The sequence below is a fragment of the Theropithecus gelada genome, chromosome 11, assembly GCF_003255815.1.
Source record: "Theropithecus gelada isolate Dixy chromosome 11, Tgel_1.0, whole genome shotgun sequence".
In the NCBI taxonomy this organism is placed as follows: domain Eukaryota; kingdom Metazoa; phylum Chordata; class Mammalia; order Primates; family Cercopithecidae; genus Theropithecus; species Theropithecus gelada.
The window spans coordinates 78,300,932-78,323,071 of NC_037679.1; the positions used below are offsets into that span (position 1 = coordinate 78,300,932).

Sequence of the window (22,140 nt, forward strand, 5' to 3'; positions counted from 1 at the left end):
TCCACCTCCCAGGTTCAAGTGATTCTTGTGCCTCAGCCTCCCCAATAGCTGGAATTACAGGTGCCCGCCACCACGCCTGGCTAATTTTTGTATTTTTAGTAGAGATGGAGTTTCACCATGTTCGCCAGCCTGGTCTCGAGCTCCCGACCTCAAGTGACCTGCCCATCTCAGCCTGCTGAAGTGCTGGGATTACAGGCGTGAGCCACTGTGCCCAGCTGAGGTAGGTCCGGTGTCTATCTCCATTTTTCAGATAAGCAAAAGTGCCCTGTCCCAAATCATATACCCGGCAAGCAACGGGCCCAGGCAGCCTGACTTCAGGACCTTCACTCTTCACTATTACTCTGTTCTGACTTTCTCCTAACAAAGCAAATATATGGCTTAAGTGAGTCCATCCAAATTATGGGAGAGGTGAGAAGACAGGTGTTTCAGACTGGGGCTTTGCAGAGCGCAGGGCAATCAGGGGTGTCTTCTTAGAGCAGAGTTCACTCATGGCAGGCTTGAGGCTCAGGCACAGTTATAGGATTTGAGAAAGCAGGGTTTGGGGTAGGGAGGTGCCTCACAGACAGAAGAAAATACATGAGCCAAAGCAAAAGGCATGTTCCTTTTAAAATCCTTTGATGTTACCCATTGCTTACAGGATTGAGTGCAGACTTCTCCGCAAGACTTATTAGGCTGCTGGATCTGTCCCTGAGTGACCTTTTCCCACTACAGCCCAAACCCCCACTCTCTCCCTCCTGCCCCACCTAACTTGCAACCAGACACGCCCTTTCTTGCTATCAGGACTTTGAATACACTACTCTCTCTCTTCCAAAGATTACTGTCCCACCTTCTTCATTGGGTAATTCTTTGGGGCCCCTGCTGGGCCTCCTACCAGGCCGGCCAGAGCCCCCTCTCACTTACCCTCATCCCAACACAACACATCATATTGTAACAGCCTAGGTATTTGTGTAGTAGATAAATAATAATAACAATAAGAAAAATCAAAACTGATTCTAGCTACTCTGCCTTCAAGGAAGGGAGGAGGAATCATTTCAAGCCTAGGGGAAAATCCTTACCCATCTGATATTTGTTCAGCAAATATTTACTGAACACCTACCATGTGCAAGGCACTGGGCTGAGTGTAAGATACTGTTTCTTCCCACTTCAAGAGCCTGGTGAGAGGAGGAAAGTAAGATTGTCATTTCCACGTTCTCTAGTTCTAAGCCACTGAATGGTGAGACCCCAAGCAGGTAGAGTAGAAGCCCATCCATGAGAGGGTTCCGAGCCAAGGGTATGGAGAACCACACAGATCCGCTCAAGCAAGTGAGCAGGGTCTCTAAAGCAAGGGGGCCTGGCAACGTGTGGGATGGCTGGACTGTCGTGATGTAACCGCCCAATGGGTTCACCTTGCCTGCTGCCTAGACAGAGCTGATTTATCAAGACAGGGGAATTGCAATAGTGAAAGAGTAATTCACGCAGCGCTGGCTGTGCAGGAGACCAGAGTTTTATTATTACTCAAATCAGTCCCTGAGCATTCGAGGATCAGAGTTTTTAAAGATAGTTTGGTGGGTAGGGACTTGGGAAGTGGGGAGTACTGATTGGTCAGGTTGGAAATGGAATCACAGGGCGTCAAAGTGAGATTTTCTTCCCTCCCTCCCTCTCTCCCTCCCTACTTCCTTCCTTCCTTCCTTCCTCTCTTTCTCTCTTTCTTTCTTTTTTTCAGAAGGACCCTCTCTCTGTGACCCAGGCTGGAGTGCCGGCTCACTGCACCCCATAGGTTCAAGTGATTCTTCTGCCTCAGCCTCCTGAGTAGCTGGGATTACAGGCGCCTGCCACTGCGCCAAGCTAATTTTTGTATTTTTAGTAGAGACGGGGTTTCATCATGTTGACCAGGCTGGTCTTGAATTCCTGACCTCGTGATCCACCCACCTCGGCCTCCCAAAGTGCTGGGATTACAGGCGTGAGCCACCGCACCCGGCCGGCAGAGGTTTTCTTAATGTCTTCTGTTCCTGGGTGAGATGGCAGAACTGGTTGGGCCAGATTATCTGGGTGGTGTCAGCTGATCCATCCAGGGCAATGTATGCAAAATATCTCAAGCACTGATTTTAGGTTTTACAGTAGTGACGTTACCCCCAGGAGCAATCTGGGGAGGGTCAGACTCTGGGAACCAGAGCCTGCATGATCCTAAACTGTAATTTCTCATCTTGTAGCTACTTTGTGAGTCCTACAAAGGCAGACTGGTCCCCAGGCAAGAAGGGGTCTTTTCAGGAAAGGGCTGTTGTCAATTTTGTTTCAGCGTCAAACCATGAACTGAATTCCTTCCCAAAGTTAGTTCGGCCTACACCCAGGAATGGACAAGGGCAACTTAAGGGTTAGAAGCAAGATAGAGTCGGTTAGGTCTGATTTCTTTCACTGTCACAATTTCCTCAGTTATAATTTTGCAAAGCCAGTTTCAGTGAGAGGTGATCAGTGAGGAAGGCCAGGTGGTGGGGAGAATCAGAACCTAAAATATGGTGCACAATATTTAATTTTAAATTCTTTGCATTGTAATATAAAACTCATATGCCAGTACAACTTTTAGGGAAGTCTCACACACCCACAGGTGCTTTGTATGAGTGATCTTGGAGGATGAGGATGGATCAAGGTCAAGGATAGTCCCGAGCAAGGTAAATGGAGAGAATTCTTCATGGGCAGGAACTTGGAGATGGAACCACAAGATTGGTCTCCTGAGAGGCTCTTGGAGAGGGTACTTGATAGGGGTATAAGTCATTTTTATTTAAATATCTCAAAAGAGCATGATTTTTTCCAGATACCCTGACAGTTCCCCTGGTAGAGCACAGACAGAGAACACACATTGGTGCTTCTTTGCAGTATCCCTAACTCATAACACAGTGCCTGGTGCAGAGGAAGCATTTCACACTTGCCAGATGCGTAGATGAATGGATTGATTGAACAAATGAAATCCAAACTCCATCCTACTGCCTTCAAATCCCCGTGATCTGGCCCCTGTCCGTCTCCAGCTTCACCTCTTGGCCATCTTTCTGTTCCTCAGACACCGTGGTCCTTCTCACCCCAGGGCCTCTGCATTTTCCTTTTCTTTGGTTGTGAACACTTGGCCCCCAGCTCTTTGGCTGCCTTCTTCCTACCCTAATTTCCCCAGATCTTCCCTCCCCAACCCTACCCTTGCTTGCTCAAGTCTTACAATATTGTGAGAGGCCTCACAATCACCACCTCCAGTCACTGACTATTAAATAGATCACACTGCTTTATTTCCACCAAAGCACTTCTGAGAATTGTGCTTGCTTGGTTGGAAGCACACGTGCCTATTAAAATGTAAGCTACCCTCAACACATATCGCTTACATAGATACACCCTGGAACGGAAACTCCAAAAGAGTAGGCATTTTATTTGTCCATCTTGTCCACTACTGTCTTTTATGCTAAATTTAATGCTCGGCATATTAGAGACAATGAATATTTATTAAATGGATGGATGAATGAATAAATGGTGAGTGTGGGCCACCCTGGGAAATTAGGCTAAAGGCATGATTTCAAAACCCAGAAACCTGACTCATTTCCATTCTGAGAGGTTCAAGCTCAAAGACACAAGACTTGGCATCAAAATAGATGACTTGACCCTTCCCCGGAGATCTCTAATCAAATGACAGAGAAGTATTGTTCCTGAGCTCTCACTTTGATGATACTGGGAGAGGAGATGCTCGGAACCTTCTTGCAGCCCCCTGCCTTGACCCAGCTCTGAGGGAGCTTTATCCGCAGCACACCTCCACCCCCTCCCAACTGCCTTCTAGCCAGCTGGCTGCCAATGGTGATGTATGGAGATGACTTGATTTGACCTTGAAGGGAAGAAACAAATTAATGTGTCTCAAAATAAATTCCGGGAATCAGTGGCTGGATTCTCCTCCAACCCCTCCCTTCAGTGCCTCACGGGTAGTGCATCATAATGTGAAAATCAATACTGTCTTCTTAAATGAGCCAACATCTGGAACTGGCAGGATGTGGGGCTTCCAGGAGGTCCCCCCCCCCCCCCCCATGTCCTGGGCCCAGGAGTTGTTAGAAGCAGTGGGAGTCTCAAGGCCTGCTGTGGGCCCAGCTCTCAGGTTGCTGAAAGCTGGCTGAGCAAACCCACCTGTCCCATAGCTGGAAGGCCTCCCAGGTATAAGCAGGTGTGGGTTACCCTTGGGAAGAAGGGAGGGCAACCATGTGGAAGGGCATTGCCATTGCCGTTCTCTAAGGATGACTTGGATTTGGAGGGTGGGGCAAGAAAGACTCCAAGTCTCACTACCCAACTCAGCAATTCAATGTATATTTACTGAGCACTTGTGCTTGGCAGTAAATTCAACTGGTATGCCCAGGTACAGTATGCCAGTGTTCAAATAATGAAATACCTCATTACCGCTTGGTGAATAGCACTGCCTGAGCCTCTCAGGACTCCCAGGATCCTAGCCTATATTAAGCATGTTTTCTTATTCTGATGCTTTGGCATTTGGATCCTGGCTAACCCTGGAGGGACTGCCTGTCCCAGGGCCAGCCAATTTCTGGAAATAGAAAAGGACTCTCTGGGAGAGGAGCACATTTTTCATATGCAAACCAAACCCTCCAGAGCTCAGACCCCAACCACCTTCTTTATTGTGCTTTTCAGCCCTGAGTCACTCTCCACCTGCCCTAATCACCCAGGGCCGGGAACCAGAGAACTAGAGAACAGCCCCTATGTCCCAGAGCCTGCTGCCGTTATTCACACGAGCCAATTCAAAACCTGCATGCCCTGCTTCACCCTTTCCTTCTCGCAGAAGCCATAATAAAGACTCTTGCTCACATTTTCTTCTTACTGCCTCTGCCTCCTGAGGGACCCTGGAGTTTCCCTTTGTGGCTCCCCGTGGCGTGGGATGCCCCCACTTCTTAGAATCTTTGAGTATAACAAGCTATGTTTTCAATGGCAATCTCCTTTTCTCTTGTCCACACCTAAATAATGATAATGATAATACCTACAATTTCATTTTTTCCTATTTTTTTGAGACAATCTCACTCTGTTGCCCAGACTGGAGTACAGTGGTGCGATCACGGCTCACTGCAACCTCTGCCTCCGAGGTTCAAGCAATTCTCCTGCCTCAGCCTGCTGAGTAACAGGGACTACAGATGTCCACCCCTAAACCTGGCAAATTTTTGTATTTTTAGTAGAGACAGGGTTTCATCATATTGGTCAGGCTGGTCTCAAACTCCTGACCTCAGGTGATCCACCCACCTCCTCCCAAAGTGCTGGGATTACAGGCATGAGCCACCACATCTGGCTACAATTTCAAATATAGCCACAGCCCCCATCACCTCCAACCCCCTCTAAGAATCAACAGCTGAAGTGTTAATATCTCTTCAGCAGGAGGCCTTTGGACCAGTGGCTGTTCTGAAAGATCAGTGCCGTGTCCTACCCGTCAAAGATTTTGAATACCACACGAACACACACACACGCGCACACACACACACACACACTGGCCTACTATGTGGCAGCTATAGCACTGGGCCTTGGGGAACACCCACATGGGTCTCTGCCTGCACCCGGCCTGGATGCAGTAGTTACTGGGGGCTTCTAGGAAGAAATGGAAGAAATGATGTCCAGTTGAAATCTGAAGGGGAGTATTAATAATAATGTTACTGAATGTTATTAGCTGCAAGGCACTGTCTATGCTCTTCACACTTATTTAATCTGTGGTCAACCCTGGAAGGTAGCATCATGATCCAGAAATGTGCCCAAGATCCCATAGCCTGGAAGTGATGAGCCAGTTCTAAACTATAGCAGGCTTGTTCCAGACCAGTGTGTTAGCTAGGCCAGGGGGCAGGGAGGGTGAAAAGAAGGGTTAAGAGTTTCTGGCAGAGGGAATGACAATGCATGGATTTAGTGAGTGTGTGTTTTTTAAAACAAGCGAAACCCTTAAATTTCACTCAGAGCTTCAGTTTCTTTACCCGTAAAATGGGAATAATTAATAATCACGTTTAATATCCCCCAAAGAATTGCTGGGATGATCGCGAGTTTGTAAACTAAACAGGGCAATTGCTTAGTTATTATCACCATCCCAGCAGCTGAGAGAAGCAGAGAGAGCAGAGGAATGACAAGGACCAGCTGTCTTGGAAACGTTGCCTAGTGACCTGATATGGGACAATTTCATTTTTTTCTGTGCCTGCATGACACACCAGCTTGTTCTGGATCTGACAGTGACAGCTTACAAAATTCACAGCAGACACGATGACAGCACTTACTGCCAATAGGCAGGCATGTATGCACACACATGTGCATGCACACACACATACACACACACAGGCCCATGCACACCTCAGATCTAAGCCAGCACAGACACAGTTGTTGGAGAACAAAGAATGTCTTTGCAGAAGGGATAGAAATGGAGACTTTCTGGCTGTGTCCAAGATTTCGTGCCAGATCAGCAGTTCCTAGAGTGGATTCTATCAGCAGAAAAGGAGATGGGAAGAGTTCTGCAGTCAAATAAGTTTGGCAAGTGCTAGGTTAGACAAAGTTAAATACTCCTCTTTAGTCTGGTGATGTGCATTGTGAACCTCCAAGAGGAAGATACAGCTGGTAGCTGTCGTTGCATAAGAGATTACCATAAAATTTAGTGACTGGGAACAATAAACAGTTATGATTGCAGTTTCGGAGGTTCAGGAATTCAGCTGAGGCTCAGCTGGATGAGCCTGGTTTAAATGAGATTGCAGTCAAGATGTTAGCAGGGACTGCAGCCATCTGAAGGCTAGACCGGGGCTGGAGGGTCTGCCTTTAAGCTCACTCTTGTGGCTGTTGACTGGAGGCCTCAGTTCCTTACCACATGGGCCTCTCCATGGGGATGTGTTAGAATCCTTATGATATGGCAGCTGACCTCCCTCAGAGCAAGCGAGCCAACAGAGAATGAGGCAGAAGCCCAATGTGTCTTTTGTGATCTGTCCTCGAAAGTGGCTATATGCTTTTGGACAGCGCCACTATAAATAAACCCTAGAGTGGATGTGAATTTGTTCCAACCTAAGGCAAGAGAGCTGGGCTTTAATGCTTCTGCACCCAACACCCATTGTCTAACGTCTGCCCTGGGGATGGAAATGGGGCGTGTAAACTCCCAGTCGCCCTTTGACCCTGTGCCTAAAATGGCTCTAGTAGCCCCAGGGAAATCCTCCACAGAAGAGTCACAGGTGCAAACTCATGGAAACAAAAGCACCCAGAGGCCAGGGGAGGCATATACAGAAACAGTAAAAGGGAGCTGGGGGGATGCGGGCTGCAGTGTCTGCTGCTTTTATATGCACGAATAAGTGGAAGTCAGAAATGGTTCAATTGCAGGGCATCAGTTGGACAAATGGCTGAAACAGTATGCAGCCACTAAATATCATGCTCCTGAAGATGATTTATTGTCACAAAAGTAACATATGGGAAGAGCCAGCCTCAAATAATCAGTGTGTATGATATTCCATTTAAAATAAATAAATATAACTTTGCATTTCTATTTTGTTTTAAAATATCAATATTTCTTGGCTGAGTACAGTGGCTGATGCCTGTAATTCCAGCACTTTGGGAGGCCGAGGTGGGCAAATCACTTAAGGTCAGGAGGTCGAGACCAGCCTGGCCAACATAGTGAAACCTCGTCTCTACTAAAAATAACAAAAATTAGCCGGGTGCGGTGGCTCACGCCTGTAATCCCAGCACTTTGGGAGGTCGAGGAGGGTGGATCATGAGGTCAGGAGTTTAAGACCAGCCTGGCCAAGATGGTGAAACCCTGTCTCTACTAAAAATACAAAAATTAATGGGGCGCAGTGGCAGGCGATTATAATCCCAGCTACTCAGGAGGCTGAGGCAGGAGAATCCCTTGAACCTGGGTGGCAGAGGTTGCAGTGAGCTGAGATCGTACCACTGCACTTCAGCCTGGGTGACAGAGTGAGACTCTGTGTCAAAAAAAAAAAAAAAGAAAAGAAAAGAAAAGAAAAAGAAAAAAAAAAGAAAAACATTAGCCAGGCGTGGTGGCAGGCACCTGTAATCCCAGCTACTCGGGAGGCTGAGGCAGGAGAATCACTTGAACTCGGGAGGCGGAGGTTGCAGTGAGCAGAGATCGTGCCACTGCACTCCAGCCTAGATGACAAAGTGAGATTCCATTTCCAAAAAAATTTTAAAAATTAAAATATAATTTTGCATTTGTTTTGTTTTAAAATCTACTATTTGAGATTAGTGCCTTTATAAAGGGTGCCCCAGAGAGCACTCTCACCTTCTTCCTGCCATGTGAGGGCACAACGAGAGGCTGGCAGTGTGCAACCTGAAGAGCGCCCTCACCACCACCCGACCAAGCTGGCAGCCTGGCCGTGGACTTCCAGCCTCCAGAACAGTGAGGAATACATTTCTACTGTTCGTAAGCCACCCAGTCTGTGGTGCTTTATTATAACAGCCCAAACTAGGAACAGTGCTTTTCTAATATTCCTCATAGAGAATGGATTGCATTTCAAACAAGAAAAGTAAACTTAGCTGTTAGATCTAAGAAATTCTCATAAGGAAATCTTTGATTTAATATATCACCTGATGCAGATTTTATTTCCTGTCCTAGAACATGGCAGTGGTGTAGCCGTGTGAGGTTATCCATACACACTCCAGAGCAAGACAGCCCTAGTTTGAATTCTGTGCTATCATCTATTAGCTGGGTGACCCTGAGCAGATTCCTTAACTTCTTTGTGCCTCAGGCTCCTTGGCAATAGCATAGGAGTGATGATAGAGTACCTTGCAGAGTTGCGGAAAGGAATAAATGAATTAAGATATGTAAAATACTTAGAGCAATTGCTGGCAAATAAAAAGCACTTTGGCAGCACAGACCTACCTTCCCCCACCCTTCCCTCGTCTCTAATTAGTCTAAATGGCTAAGGCCTTTTTTTCCTCTTTTCCCTCTCATTAAAGCTACCCTGTTCCACCTTCTGTTGCATTCCTTGGGGATCCTGCCAGGTATAAGTGGGTAGTGATGAATTAATCAGGTTGGCCAATCACATTCATCTATGCTCAGGTCTTACCTCCTCCAGGGAATGCCCTCTAACCCAGTTTTGAAGGCTCCAGAGAGCCCTGTGCAAGCCTGGGATGAAGGAGGGGTGGGTAGACACCTGTGGCTTCTGCCTGGCAGCATTTATGTCTCTTTACTCTGGTCACAGTCCCTCAATACCTCTTTGGGACATCTTTCTCACCGCTTTGTGCAGATTCACTGGGAATGTCCATCAGAGGACGTCAACCTACCTTCAGTAGGGGTGGGTACATGTCCCAAACTAAGCCAAGCAGAGTCTCTCTCATGGAAATTTGAACCTCTTGCAGAGAGACTTGAGGATGGGAAACAGTTGAAGCTGATTCATTCCAGAGACAGTGCCCTGAGATGTCCATTTTCCTTGCTCCGGATCCCCAGAGTGGCCCCATTCCTGTCCTTCCTGACATCTAAATAATGCTCAACTTTTCTTTTCAATTAAATGAACTGTCTCACATCCCTTTCTCCCCAAATTAGGTAAAGTCTGTTTCTTTCACTTAAAAACAGACTACCAGCTGCTATGCTATAGTAAGTACACTGGGAGAGAGGGAAAGAGAGAGAGAGAGAGATGTCAGGCTGGGCAGCATAGTATCTCCCATGTTACCTGTAAGGTGACACTTGAGTTCTAAACCAGCCAAACTACTAACTCCTTCCATGACCCTGGCCAAGTCCTCTTGCCTCTCCCCCGCTTCCCCCAACCCCACTCTCCTTTGCAAAGTTATCTTCCTAGAAGCGTCCCATAAATGCAGTTGTGGTGGAGTCCCCGCCTAAGGCCCCCGTGCATTTTCCTGGGAGTATCCCACACATTCCGTAGCCTTCTCTAAGCTAACACACCCAAGTCCCTTCCAGATCAGCTCTCTGGGGCTTCAGGTAGCTCCTAGACATCTCCACTCACAGGATTCTGAAACTCTACATGTCCAAAGCAGAATCCACTATTTCTCCCTGCAAACTGCTCCCTTCCCTTCCTTCCCCCAAGTTAGGACTCAGCACTAACACCTTCCCCGCAGAAACCCCAGAACTCTTCTAGACTTCTCTCCTTGTCAGCCTGTCACCAAGGTGCTGTCCATACTCTCTGATCTGTATCTGCCAATACTGTCCTCTGTCATATGATTCCTCCTGTTGTCCAGCAATTGTCACTTTACAAAACCCAGTCATCCATTTATTACTTAACCCTTACAACAAGTCGAAGAGGTGGATGGATGGTATTATCTCAATTCAAGGAAATGGAGGATCAGAAAAGGAAAGCCATCTGCTCAGGGTCACACAGGAATTAGAAAGTAGGGCTGGGGTTTGAATCTAGAGCTGACTGAGCCTAAAACTCATGCTGGTCCGTCCAGGACCTCCTCTGTCCATGGTGCCTGAATGCAGGAGGAGCAAGTTCTGAGCCCGTCTCTCTCTGGTGGGTTACTAAGGTCCACGGTGCAAACAGCAACAGTGTTGTTCATGAGCTCATCTGCTCCACCTTGCTCCACCCAGTCCTAATCCGGGTTTATGACCTGGGAATTCATCTCCCAGGCAACCAGAGTGATGCAACAAACAGAGGAGCTGCCCAGGCAGGATTGGTGGTGCCAGCCCAGGACCGTGGCTGACGTTCAAGGGTTCCAGCCCAGAATGCCCCCTCTGTGGAATTAGCACCATGTGTCCCTGATGAGCCGGAGGAATCCAAAACCCAGTCCTGGCAAGGACAACAGAGGCTGGAAACACGGGGAGGCTGGTGACCTGCAGTCATCACAAAACACTCATTGCACATCCTGGGGTACAGGGGAGGGTTCAAGAGACCCACGTTTTATGTCTTGTCCCAAGAATTACTAACTCTGCATATGATTCATCAGGAAATCCTTCCCTCTCAAATGTATCCAGTGTCCAACCACTTCTCACCACCTCCCCTGCCTGCACTTTGATCCAAGTCTATGTTACAGCAAAGGTTGTTTCCATACTTGTCCCTACAGTCATTTTTTTTTTTTTTTCTGAGACGGAGTCTCGCTCTGTCACCCAGGCTGAAGTGCAGTAGCACAACTCACCATAGCCTCCACCTCACAGGCTCAAGCGATTCTCATGTCTCAGCCTCCTGAGTAGCTGGGACTACAGCCATGCGCCACTGCACCCGGCTAATTTTTTTGTATTTTCAGTAGAGATGGGGTTTCACCATGTTGGTCAGGCTGGTCTTGAACTCCTGGCCTCAAGTGATCTGCCCTCCTTGGCTTCCCAAAGTGCTGGGATTACAGGCGTGAGCCACCATGCCTGGCCAATTTTTTTTTTTAATTTTTATTGTAGTAAAATACGTAACATGCAATACACCATTTAAATCATTTTCACAAGCGAACAATTCAGTGGCATTCATTACATTCAAAATGCTGTGCAACCACCACCCCTATGTTCCAAACTTTTCATCGTCCAAAAAAACAGAAGAAAAAGAAAAAAAACCTCTGTAAGCATTAAGCAACAACTTCCTCATTTCTCTCTGCACCCAGCCCCTGGGAACGTCTAATCTACTTTCTGTCTCTAAATTTGCCTACTCTAGATACTTCATACCAGTGAAATCATACCATATTTGTTCTTTTGTGTCAGGCTTCTTTCACTTAGCTTAATGTTTTCAAGGTTCATCCATGTTATAGCATATATTGAAACATAATTTTTTTATGACTGGGTAATATTGCACATTGTATGGCTATATGACATTCTGTGCATACATGTATCTGTTGATGTATACCCTGCATCAATTTGAACACTAAAGCTGGATTGACCTTGGTAAAATATTACTCAGTTCAAATATGACTCAAATCAAAGCCTCTTAAGGCTCCTCTGTTCAGCAAAATCCATAGTCCTTATCATGGCTACAAAACCCTAAAGGATTCTCCCAACACACACATACACACACACATGCATATACATACACAGGGACACACACATGCACACATGCACATATGTGCGTGTGGGCGCGCACACACACACACTTGCCTGTACACCCTGTTACCTTTGTACCCCTTCAGCCTCATCACTTTCCCTCCTTCCCATCCCCACTCCACTCCTTGCTGCTCCATGAATGCCCCTGGCACCCCACCACCCCAGAGCCTTTGAACATCCTGCATATGCTCTTCCTCAAGACATCTGAATGGCTGAGCCCCTTATTTCTGTCAAATATTTGTTCAAATATAACCTCAGTGAGGCTCAGCCTGAATACCCCATTTGAAACTGCAGCCGTTCCCCTTTGTTTATCATTCCTGATCTCCCTTATCAGATCTGTTTTTTTCCCACAGCACTTGCCACTTTCTGACATATTCTATAATTTATCCATTCATGCCTTCCATTGTGTATTATCTCCCTCCACTTCTAGAATGTAAGTTCTACAAGGGCAGGAATTTTTTCACCTGTTCTGTTCATCTATGTGTCTGAAGCACCTAAGACAGCGGCTAATATCCAGGAGGCGCTCAGTATAGTATTTGTTGAGTGAATAAATGTAAAAGGGGATGAGTTGCTGCACTTCTCTGGCCCCTGTATCTGTGAATTAGGGATTACAATCTGTCACCAGAGCAGACGGTGTTAGGGTGGCAATCATGTTAGATAATGGTTGTTACCACCCTTCATGCATCATAAGGTATTATGCAAGGAAGAGAGGGTGGAGGAAAACCGATCTTCATTCAGTACGCTTGATGTCAGATACTTTCCATAATGTATCTCATTTCATTATTGCCATTTTACAGATGAGGAGACTGAGGCTTAGGAAGGTGAAGTAACTTGTCCAGACATCACAGTGTGTAAGTGTCGGGAAATCTGAGCTTCAACCTAGCTGCCGGGCTTTTTCCATAAGTTGAGTCCAGCTCTGGTATTTCATAAGCCTGAGAGCAAACTCCTTCTTCACTAGTGCTGGACCCAGGAGAATAATAAGAATGAAACTATAAACAATAACCACCTTTTATTAAGAGCTTCGTACATATGTCAGGTTCACTTTACTGGGTGCCAGGTGCTTTCCGTATCTTCCCTCACAAGAAAGCAGGGAACAAGTATTAGTATTATTCCCTCATAACAGATGATGCACAACCTGAGACTCAGAGAGGTCAGGCCTTTGACTTGAGGCTACACAGCTAATAAACAGAAGAGACAGCATTTGAGCCCATAGCAATCTGACTCCGATGGCATCTTGAAAAGGGATGATCATAGGAATATGGTTTCTCTAATGCTATGTATGTCCCCCACCTCCATGCCCACTCCCAAGAACCTCCCCACCCAACGCATACCCTCGATGGTGCTTCTGTAGGTGAGAAGGTAAACACAACACCAACCCTCATGCCTGCACCCTCAGTGTGAGCAGCAGGGTGTGAAAGGAGAAGGTATGGGTGGGAGCTGGGATGGGGATCCCACGGGCCTGTGTTGTCAACCAAGATAAATGAATGAACCACTCAGCAAATCAGGGCACTTCCACCCCAGAGCAGAACTATCACTGGTAAATAAATCATCGAAGCTCTACACTGGACGTGCCAATTTCAGCGGGAGATGATGAGTGCATTTATCTGCCTGGCGACACGCTGGATGTCTTCAGGCTGTGAGGGGCTATGAAAATACTCCTCAGCATGCACTCCGCCCGAGGCTGGTTCCAGGGCATGGGTGGCAGGAGTGGGGAGAGGATCTCCTTCCAAGAACTGTGTTCATCTTAAACTTCCCACAGGTCCCCTGATTCAGGGGCCTGATGCTTTCCATGCCTTTTAAAAGGATAATAATAACCATCATCATCATAAGTAGCATGTATTGAGTGCTTACTATGTGCCGGGCATTGTGATTTTAAAAAAATATACATTATCTCACTAACTGGCTAAAATATTGAGTCTCTGCTGCGTAGGAAAATGACTCCTTTGAGGTTGTCTATTCTCTACAGTGATTCCCAAACATTGAGTGATATCTAAGAGAGGTGGTCCAGCTCCAGGTCAGAGCTTACCTTCCAAGAACTTCCCCAACTTCCCACAATCACCAGCAGCAGTAACCACCACCACTCGAAGTCTCCTCTCTCTGGTTAGACTCCCAAAAGGAGACAACAGAGGATAGGGAAAGGAGACCAGTAGGAGGTGGGAGAGAAGGAACTGGAACTGGAAAAGCCCAGCCTGTGGGGAGATAAAGAAAGTTGAAGCTCAGGAACTTTGGAACCAAGTTCTTGCCATTCAGAGGAACCTGGTTACAATGTCCCACCAAGTTCTGCTGTGCCCTGCCCAAAAATAATTGTCCTGGGAATCAAAGCTATCAAAAATCTATTATCTTTGGGAGGGGTTGGTAGAACACTCTGGGTGTCTATGGACACATGTGTGTTAGATAAATGGAGTGAAGGAGGAGAAGAAGGAGATGTTGTCTAGGCATTAGCATGCTTCTTTCATTCAATTCTTAAAATGACCCATTTGACAGAGGAGGGCACTTGACGGATAGAGGGGTGTTATTTTGAAGTCCCAAAATGTTTTCCATCAGGAGTTTCCGAGTTATTCCAAGCCCTCCTATATCCTGTGGAAAGAGCCCCGGCCCTACAGCCAATGGCCCAGCCAGCCACAAAACACTTCTGCACCTCTCACCTCTTTGAAAACAAGAGATAAATAACCAACAATCAGAAATCTGCAGTTGTAAACATCAAGTTGTGAAATGGTCTTTATTTACATGATCACAATACATTGAAAGGATCAGCTTACAAAATAGCAGGTACAATAGGATCCCGTTTAAAAATTGCATAAGAATGAAAGCGCTGGAAAGAAATATATCCAATATTAACAATGATTTTTTTTTTGGAGTAAGGGAGAGCAGATGTGTTGGTGATTTTTATTTTATTAGTTTAGCTTATCTATATTTTCTAATTTATCAGCAAGGTACACAGCGAGTGTGTCTTAATTGAAAAATAAAGAACAAAATAAAAGGTTTCTTTTTCCTCAAAAGAAAGAATGAAATGAATACTTTGGAACCTCTATAAAGTTGCTACAGGGAAATGGTGCAAACATCTACACCAGTGGCCAGCCTTGTTCTTCCACAGTTCTTCGTGCTTATATTTATTTATTTATTTATTTAATGTTTCAGGGAACATAATACAACTGGATCTAAGCTTAAGCAAACACGTGATGAGGGAACAAGTAAATAGGCAGGTAGGTCATCAGGATTTCTATCGTGTTTATTTCTATGTGGCACAGAGAAAAGAAAGTGGTCTGTGCTTTTGACTCACAATTGCCTCCCTCTGCATCGCCTGGTTCCTCTAACGTCCCAATGGAAATCCTGTCAATCCCCTGGAAATCCTGTCAATCCCCTTAGAGCTCCCCAGGCTCCCTCACTCCGAGTCCTCATCCATTCAGTTCCCACTAACAGGGCACCACCTCACCTTTCATTTCTTTTTTCATTGATTCAGTGAAGTTCATATGCCAGAGTTCAAATCCTCACTCTGCCTGAGTTCAAATCTCCACTCTCCCTGAGTTCAAATATCTACTCTACCTGAATGCAAATCCCACTCTGAGTTCAAATCCTCACTCTGCCTGAGTTCAAATCTCTACTCTGCCTGAGTGCAAATTCCCACTCTCCCTGTGTCCAAATCCCTAGTCTGCCTTAGCACAAATCTCCTTTCTGCCTGAGTTCAAATCTACACTCTGCCTGGGTTGAAATCTCCACTCTGCCTGAGTTCAAATCTCCACTCGGCCTGAGTTCATCTCTCCACTCTGCCTGAGTTCAAATGTCTACTCTGCCTGAATTCAAATCTCCAGTTTGCCTGAGTTCAAATCTCCACTCTGCCTGAGTTCAAATGTCTACTCTGCCTGAATTCAAATCTCCAGTCTGCCTGAGTTCAAATCTCTATCCTGCCTGAATGCAAATCTCCAGTCTGCCTGAGTTCAAATCTCTATTCTGCCTGAATGCAAATCTCCACTCTGCCTGAGTTCATATCTCCACTCTGTCAGAGTCCAAATCGTCACCCTGCCTGAGTGCAATTTCCAGCCCTGCCTGAGTGCAAATCCCCACTCTGCCTTCAACTAACCAGAGGATCTTAGGCAAGTCACTTCACCTGTCCAAACCTCAGCATCCTCATTAGTAAAGGGGTAATTTTCATTACCATCCCCTCGGGTTGACTAAGGGGATAATGCTCACAGTGTCTTTGGGAGATGGCAGTGAGTGGCAGGCAACATGAACCCCTCTCTCCCTTTTCTCTTCTGCTTTTGCTTTTTCTCTCATGAAAGTGCCCAAAGGGTCAAAATGGTGTTTGGGGACACAACACTGTTTTCTTATCCTCTGAGGCTTCAAATGCAACGCATAGCCTTTGAACAGGGTTGTCATCTCATGACTCCCACGGTGATTGCAGGATGCCTGGCCTCAGACTGGCCAAAAGCCAGACAGACCACCAGCCCACCAATTTCTGAATTTGCCAGAAATGTTCTTGAAGACTAGCCTTCCTGAATATATTCAATGAATATTAATATGATCTTCTTAATATATTAGTCTTGAACATATTCAGAGAACATATCCTCCTCAGCAGCATTTTAAGCTTAATTTGTCTAACACTAAATATCATGGGGGCTGTTTAGCTTTCTTAGGACTACCTTCTAATGAAGAATAGATTCTTGAATATCTTAAGCAGAGTCTTGAATATAATTAAAATATCTCGGCTACATTTTTGGATAAGAGTATTCAAGAAGCATAAATTCATTGAGAATTACCATTGAACTGATTAAAAGAGCGTATTATGAGAATGTAGTCATTGACTATGTTCAAGGGCAGGATGTTCATCTTCAGTAATTACATTCGATAAGAGTTTTCCTTAAAATACGCTTTTGGAAAACCGGAAAATTTGACCGATCGGATCGATTGATTTCAAGCATCTTGATATTTTAGGGAACCGCTGATCATGGAGTTGATTTTTGATAAATTGGCCAAATTGACTGTGAACTGCTGGGGCAGACAGAGTGCCCCCGTGTGGTCTGGGGGGAGGTCCACAAAGATTCACCTCCAACTTCCTTTGCGTTCAACTTTGGCCAAAGCCCTAACTCTCCAGCTCTACTCCAACTCTCTGGAGCACCCCTCCTCTCTCTGAGCACTGAAGGCCACCCACATTTTAAGAGGACCCTGTCCTCTTTATTAGCTTCCACACACAAGTATGTATTTTTTCTTTTCAAGACGGAGTCTCACTCTGTTGCCTAGGCTGCAGTGCAGTGGCGCTATCTCGGCTTACTGCAGCCTCTGCCTCCCGGATTCAAGCGATTCTCCTGCCTCAGCCTCCTGAGTAGCTGGGATTACAGGCACCCACCACCATGCCCAGCTAACTTTTTGTGTTTTTAGCAGAGATGGGGTTTCACCATGTTGGCCAGGTTGGTCTGGAACTCCTGACCTCAAATGATCTACCCATCTCAGCCTCCAAAAGTGCTGGGATTACAGGCGTGAGCCACCGCACCCAGCCCTCAAGTATGTTTTTATGCTCCAGGAATGTGGATCATGGACTAAGAGTCAAAACTCAAACACATAACTCCGAGTTTAAATCCTTTTTCTACTGCTGACTGGCTGTGTGATCTTAGGCAACTGACATAATCTCTCTGAGCTTTAGCTTCTTCTGTCAACCAAGGTGAAAATAGTTCCAACTCTAGATAATTGCATCAAGGATTTCATAAGATCAGCACTTAAAGTGCTGAGCATAGTGCCTGGCACATAGTAAGAGCTCAATGCATGATAGCTCTCATTGTCATTATTGTTGTTATCTGAGAAATTTGCTTCTCGTTTTAGGGAAATCCCTTCATGTCTCTAGTCTTTGGTTTCCTTCTCTGTAAAATTTAAAATGGTAAAGGCAGACTAGAGCCATCCTTCTCAAAGAGAGATTCAAGGCTTCCAGAGGGCTCCCACTATACTTTCAGGGGGTCCACGAGATCAAAACTATTTTTTGTAACACTACTAAGGTGCTATTTGCCTTTTTCACTCTCATACTGTCATGAGTAGACAGACGAATTTTGCACAGTCGACATGACCAGTGATATCACAATAGAATGAAGGCAGGAGCAGCAATGAGAATCCATTCATCATTGAATGTTGAACATCTGACAGATTTGCAAAAATGTAAAGCCATGTACTTCCTCTCGGTTTTTTTGAACATATAGTTATTTTTCATAAAAATATGATATTTTTGTTAACATCACATGGGTTGCCTATTGTTTTTAAATGGATTTATAGATAAATATTTTTAAAATGTGTCAGTTTTAATTTCTAAAGTAGTAAATAATGATAGCTATATCTATACAAACACATTCTTTGGGGTCTTCAGTAATTTTTAAGAGTCTCAAGTGTTCAGAGATCAATACGTTTGAGAATTACTAGATTAGATTATTTCAGTAGGTCCAAGAGTCTGGGGTTGTTACATGCCAGGCCCTCAATGTATGTTGTTCATTCATCTTCATTCATTTATTCATTCTGCAACAGACACTTAAGGAGTACATCCTAGGTGCCAGGCACTTTGCAAGTTGCTGGGGGTATAATGGAGAAAAAGACAGTTTCTGGTAGGGAATACACGAACATACTTGTCCGTTGAGTGATACAGACACACAGACCTTATGATAGTCCTTATGAGGCAAGAGGAATACAGGCTTGTGTGAGCTTAGAAGTAGGGTGGCAGGAACGAGATGACACCACAGGCAAGGAGACCAGTGTTAGCAAAGAACACTCAATCACATATGCAGGAATGCGCTTGGAACTAAGAGGGAGACTTGGGCAAGGAATCAGGGTGGGGCTCAGAGGGGCACACAGGGGTCGAGGGTTCAAACATCTTGGACTGTGATTCAGAAATGATGACCTCTGTCTTTGAGCCAGGTGAGAACAGCACCTCAGAGAGAGACAGCCACAACAGACATGGGTTACCTAGGAGACATCTGATGCTCTGTCTTGCAGCTGTTCATATGTGTGCTTCTTTCTGCCTGCAACATTATGGCCGGTCCTCAGTTTTCTTCAGGTGGCCAATGCTCCTACCTTTAGCACTCTGTTTCTTCTGGCTGTCTTCTCTAATACCCGGGTCTCCCAAGACAGACTGCATAACCATCAATGCACCTGTCACTGGATCATCCACACCTACTTCCCTCCCTTACTAGACTGTAAGTTTCTTTCTTTCTTTTTCTTTTTCTTTTTCTTTTTTTTAGACAGAGTCTCTCTCTGTTGCCCAGGCTGGGGTGCAGTGGCACAGTCTCAGCTCTGCAATCTCCACCTCCTGGGTTCAAGCAATTCTTGTGCCTCAGCCTCCTGAGTAGCTGGATATACAGGCGTGCACCACAACGCCAGGCTAATTTTTGTATTTCTTTGTAGAAAAAGGGTTTCACATGTTGACCAGGCTGGTCTCGAACTCCCGACCTCAAATGGTCTGCCCTCCTCGGCCTCCCAAAGTGCTGGGATTACAGGCATGATCCACTGCACCTGGCCCTTTAGACTGTAAGTTTCTTGAAGAATAAAATGGCACTCTGTTCCCATCATACTCGTGGGGAATAGCTCATAACTTGTATACAATAAGTCAGCAGCAGCAGCAGCATTGCCATCATCATTATTAGAGCCATCATTTGGGTTTATGTAATTTTTTTTGCACTGTTACTACGTGCTAAACATTTTACAAATCTGAACTCATAAAGCTTAACTCTTTTAATCATTATCACAATACCCAGGTGGTATTAGGTCACACTTTAGGAAACTGCCACTTTTTTGTAGGTTAAAACAGCCCAATATTAGCAATTTCCTATGGTTCAATCAAATATCTTTTAGTGCCCCCATTTGACAGATGAGAAAAGTGAGGCACTAAAAGACAATTATTTGATGAGTAATGAGTAAATGAATGAATGAATGAATCCTTAGAAATGAGAAAACTGATATATTGTGAGCCCCTACTGTGCACCAAGCCCTGTGTAGGCATTCTTTCATCTATGTAATGTGGCCTCATCCAAAGAGATTTTTAAGCAGGGGAGTGATCAGTCAGGTTGCGTGCAGATGCATTACTTCATTTAATTCTCACCATCTCCTGAGGAGGGAAATAGGCAACTGTTTCCACTATTGGAAAGATGACAAAACTGAAGCTCAGAGATGTGAAGGGACTTTCCAAGGTCACACAGCCAGGCAGCGACAGAGGTAGGATTTGAACCCAGGTCCATCTGATTCCCTTCTTCAGGTCAGACAACACATAAGGGGGGCTTCTCATTGTTGTGTAGCATGTGGGAAGCTCAGAGCCCCTCATTATGGAGGGAGTCTGTATTAGTCAGTTCTGGCTGCCATAACAAAATACTCCAAATGGTTTGGCTTAAACACAACAGAAATTTATTTTCTCACATTTCTGGAGCTGAAAGTCCAAGATCAAGGTACTGGTAAGTTCAGCTTCTGGTGAGGGCTCCCTTCCTGACTTGCAGACAGCCACCTTCTTGCTGTCAGAGGGAGAGAGAGAGAGAGAGAGAGAGAGAGAGAGAGAGATTGACAGAGCCTCTTCTTATAAGCTTACTAATCCCGTTGGATCAGGGCCTGACACTCATGACTTCATCTAATCTCACTGACTTCCTTAGAGGTCCCATCTCCAAACACAGCCACATTAGCAGTTGAATTTTGGTGGGACACAAACACTCAGTCAGGGTCATTTCCAGTTCCCCCACCTCCCTGCTCTGAATTCTACTATCCACACCCCACTGAGAGAGAAACTGCTAGCGGTGAAAACAAAAGCCTCCTCACTCCTAAAGGGGAGAGAGAGTAAAGGCAAAAGAAAGATTCACCCAAGCAGCAAATATTTACAAACTTGGCAAAACCCTCCCTGACTTCCCACACAAACGCAAACAGACACCGGAGGCTTACTGCTGTCTCAGTTTATTGTACTAAAAATATTTGCCAGCACAAGGTTTTTATTAGTAGTGTGATTAGGATTATTTTTTTTTTCCGCAGACAAAATCATTACTGGAGTAGGAGGCTGTGGACATCTGAAGAAATACCACAGAGGAAGCCTACACTGCCATCTTTTTCTCATTTTTGTCTGACAGGATCTATATCAATTCCTTTTTTTCCCCTCCTTAATTCTATTATTTTTAACTACATAAAACATTTTGTTACAGGAAAACCAGAAAACCCAGAAGAAAATGAAAATCATTCACATTCCTCCTTTCAGAGAAGGCTATAACTATTACACTTTCATTGCTTTTTTCCCATCAACTTTCACATGCACCAACATACAGAGAGTACTGTTTTTAATATTATTTTACAGAAATGGTATCAAACTTGGTGTATTTCCTCCTCTTTGCTAGTACGTATCATGAGTGTCTTTCCTTGCTAATAAATATAGACTGAGTTAATGTTTAATGGCTGCCTACTATAAAATTCTGTTGTATGGATGTCTTATAATTTATTTAAGAACACTCCTATTGATGTACCTTTAGATTGTTTCTAAGTTTTCATTCTTATAAACCAAGCTGAGATAAACATCCTGGCAGCTAAATATCTGTACTCATTCATGCTTGCTTTCTTAGCATAAATTCCTAGAACTAGTATTTCCAAATAAATAGATATACATAGTTTTGCTGGTACTGCATTGTTTCATGCCCGTAAAATACATATATACACACACATATATATACACACACATATTTTTATATACACATATATATATCACCATCAAAATGGAGAGGTTTCATTTCTCCCTTTCCTTTTTCATTGTTGGGAAACATCTCTGAAAAGTCAGAAGTTTTTAAAAACATAACAGCTGTATTAGTCTGTTAATTAACTAATTATTAGCATCACTAATTAGTGATGCTAATAAAGACATATCCGAGACTGGGTAATTTATAAAGGAAAGGAGGTTTAATGGACTCACAGTTCCATGTGGCTGGGGAGGCCTCACAATCATAGTGGAAGACAAAGGGGAGCAAAGGCATGTCTTACATGGTGGCAGGTAAGAGAGCATGTGCAGGGGAACTGCCCTTTATAAAACTATCAAATTTCATGAGACTTATTCGCTATCACGAGAACAGCACAGGAAAACCTGCCCCCATGATTCAATTACCTCCCATTGGGTCCTTCCCACAACACTTGGGGATTATGGGAGCTACAATTCAAGATAAGATTTGGGTGAGGACACAGCCAAACCATATCAATGACACATCAACATTATACTATGAGAGTTAATTGAT

The 22,140-nt window shown here is 44.9% G+C and overlaps 1 protein-coding gene across 1 annotated transcript in view; it reads left to right on the plus strand.

Moving 5' to 3' along the window:
• Positions 1–21,313, plus strand: part of HSPB8 (heat shock protein family B (small) member 8) — a 41,278-nt gene extending 19,965 nt beyond the window's left edge. Inside the window, exons 3-4 of the mRNA XM_025402261.1 lie at positions 15,068–15,132; positions 20,903–21,313. Of these exons, the coding sequence (XP_025258046.1) occupies positions 15,068–15,128 (61 nt within the window). The 3' untranslated portion in view covers positions 15,129–15,132; positions 20,903–21,313. The remainder of the gene's footprint in view (positions 1–15,067; positions 15,133–20,902) is intronic.
• Positions 21,314–22,140: the final 827 nt, after the last annotated feature.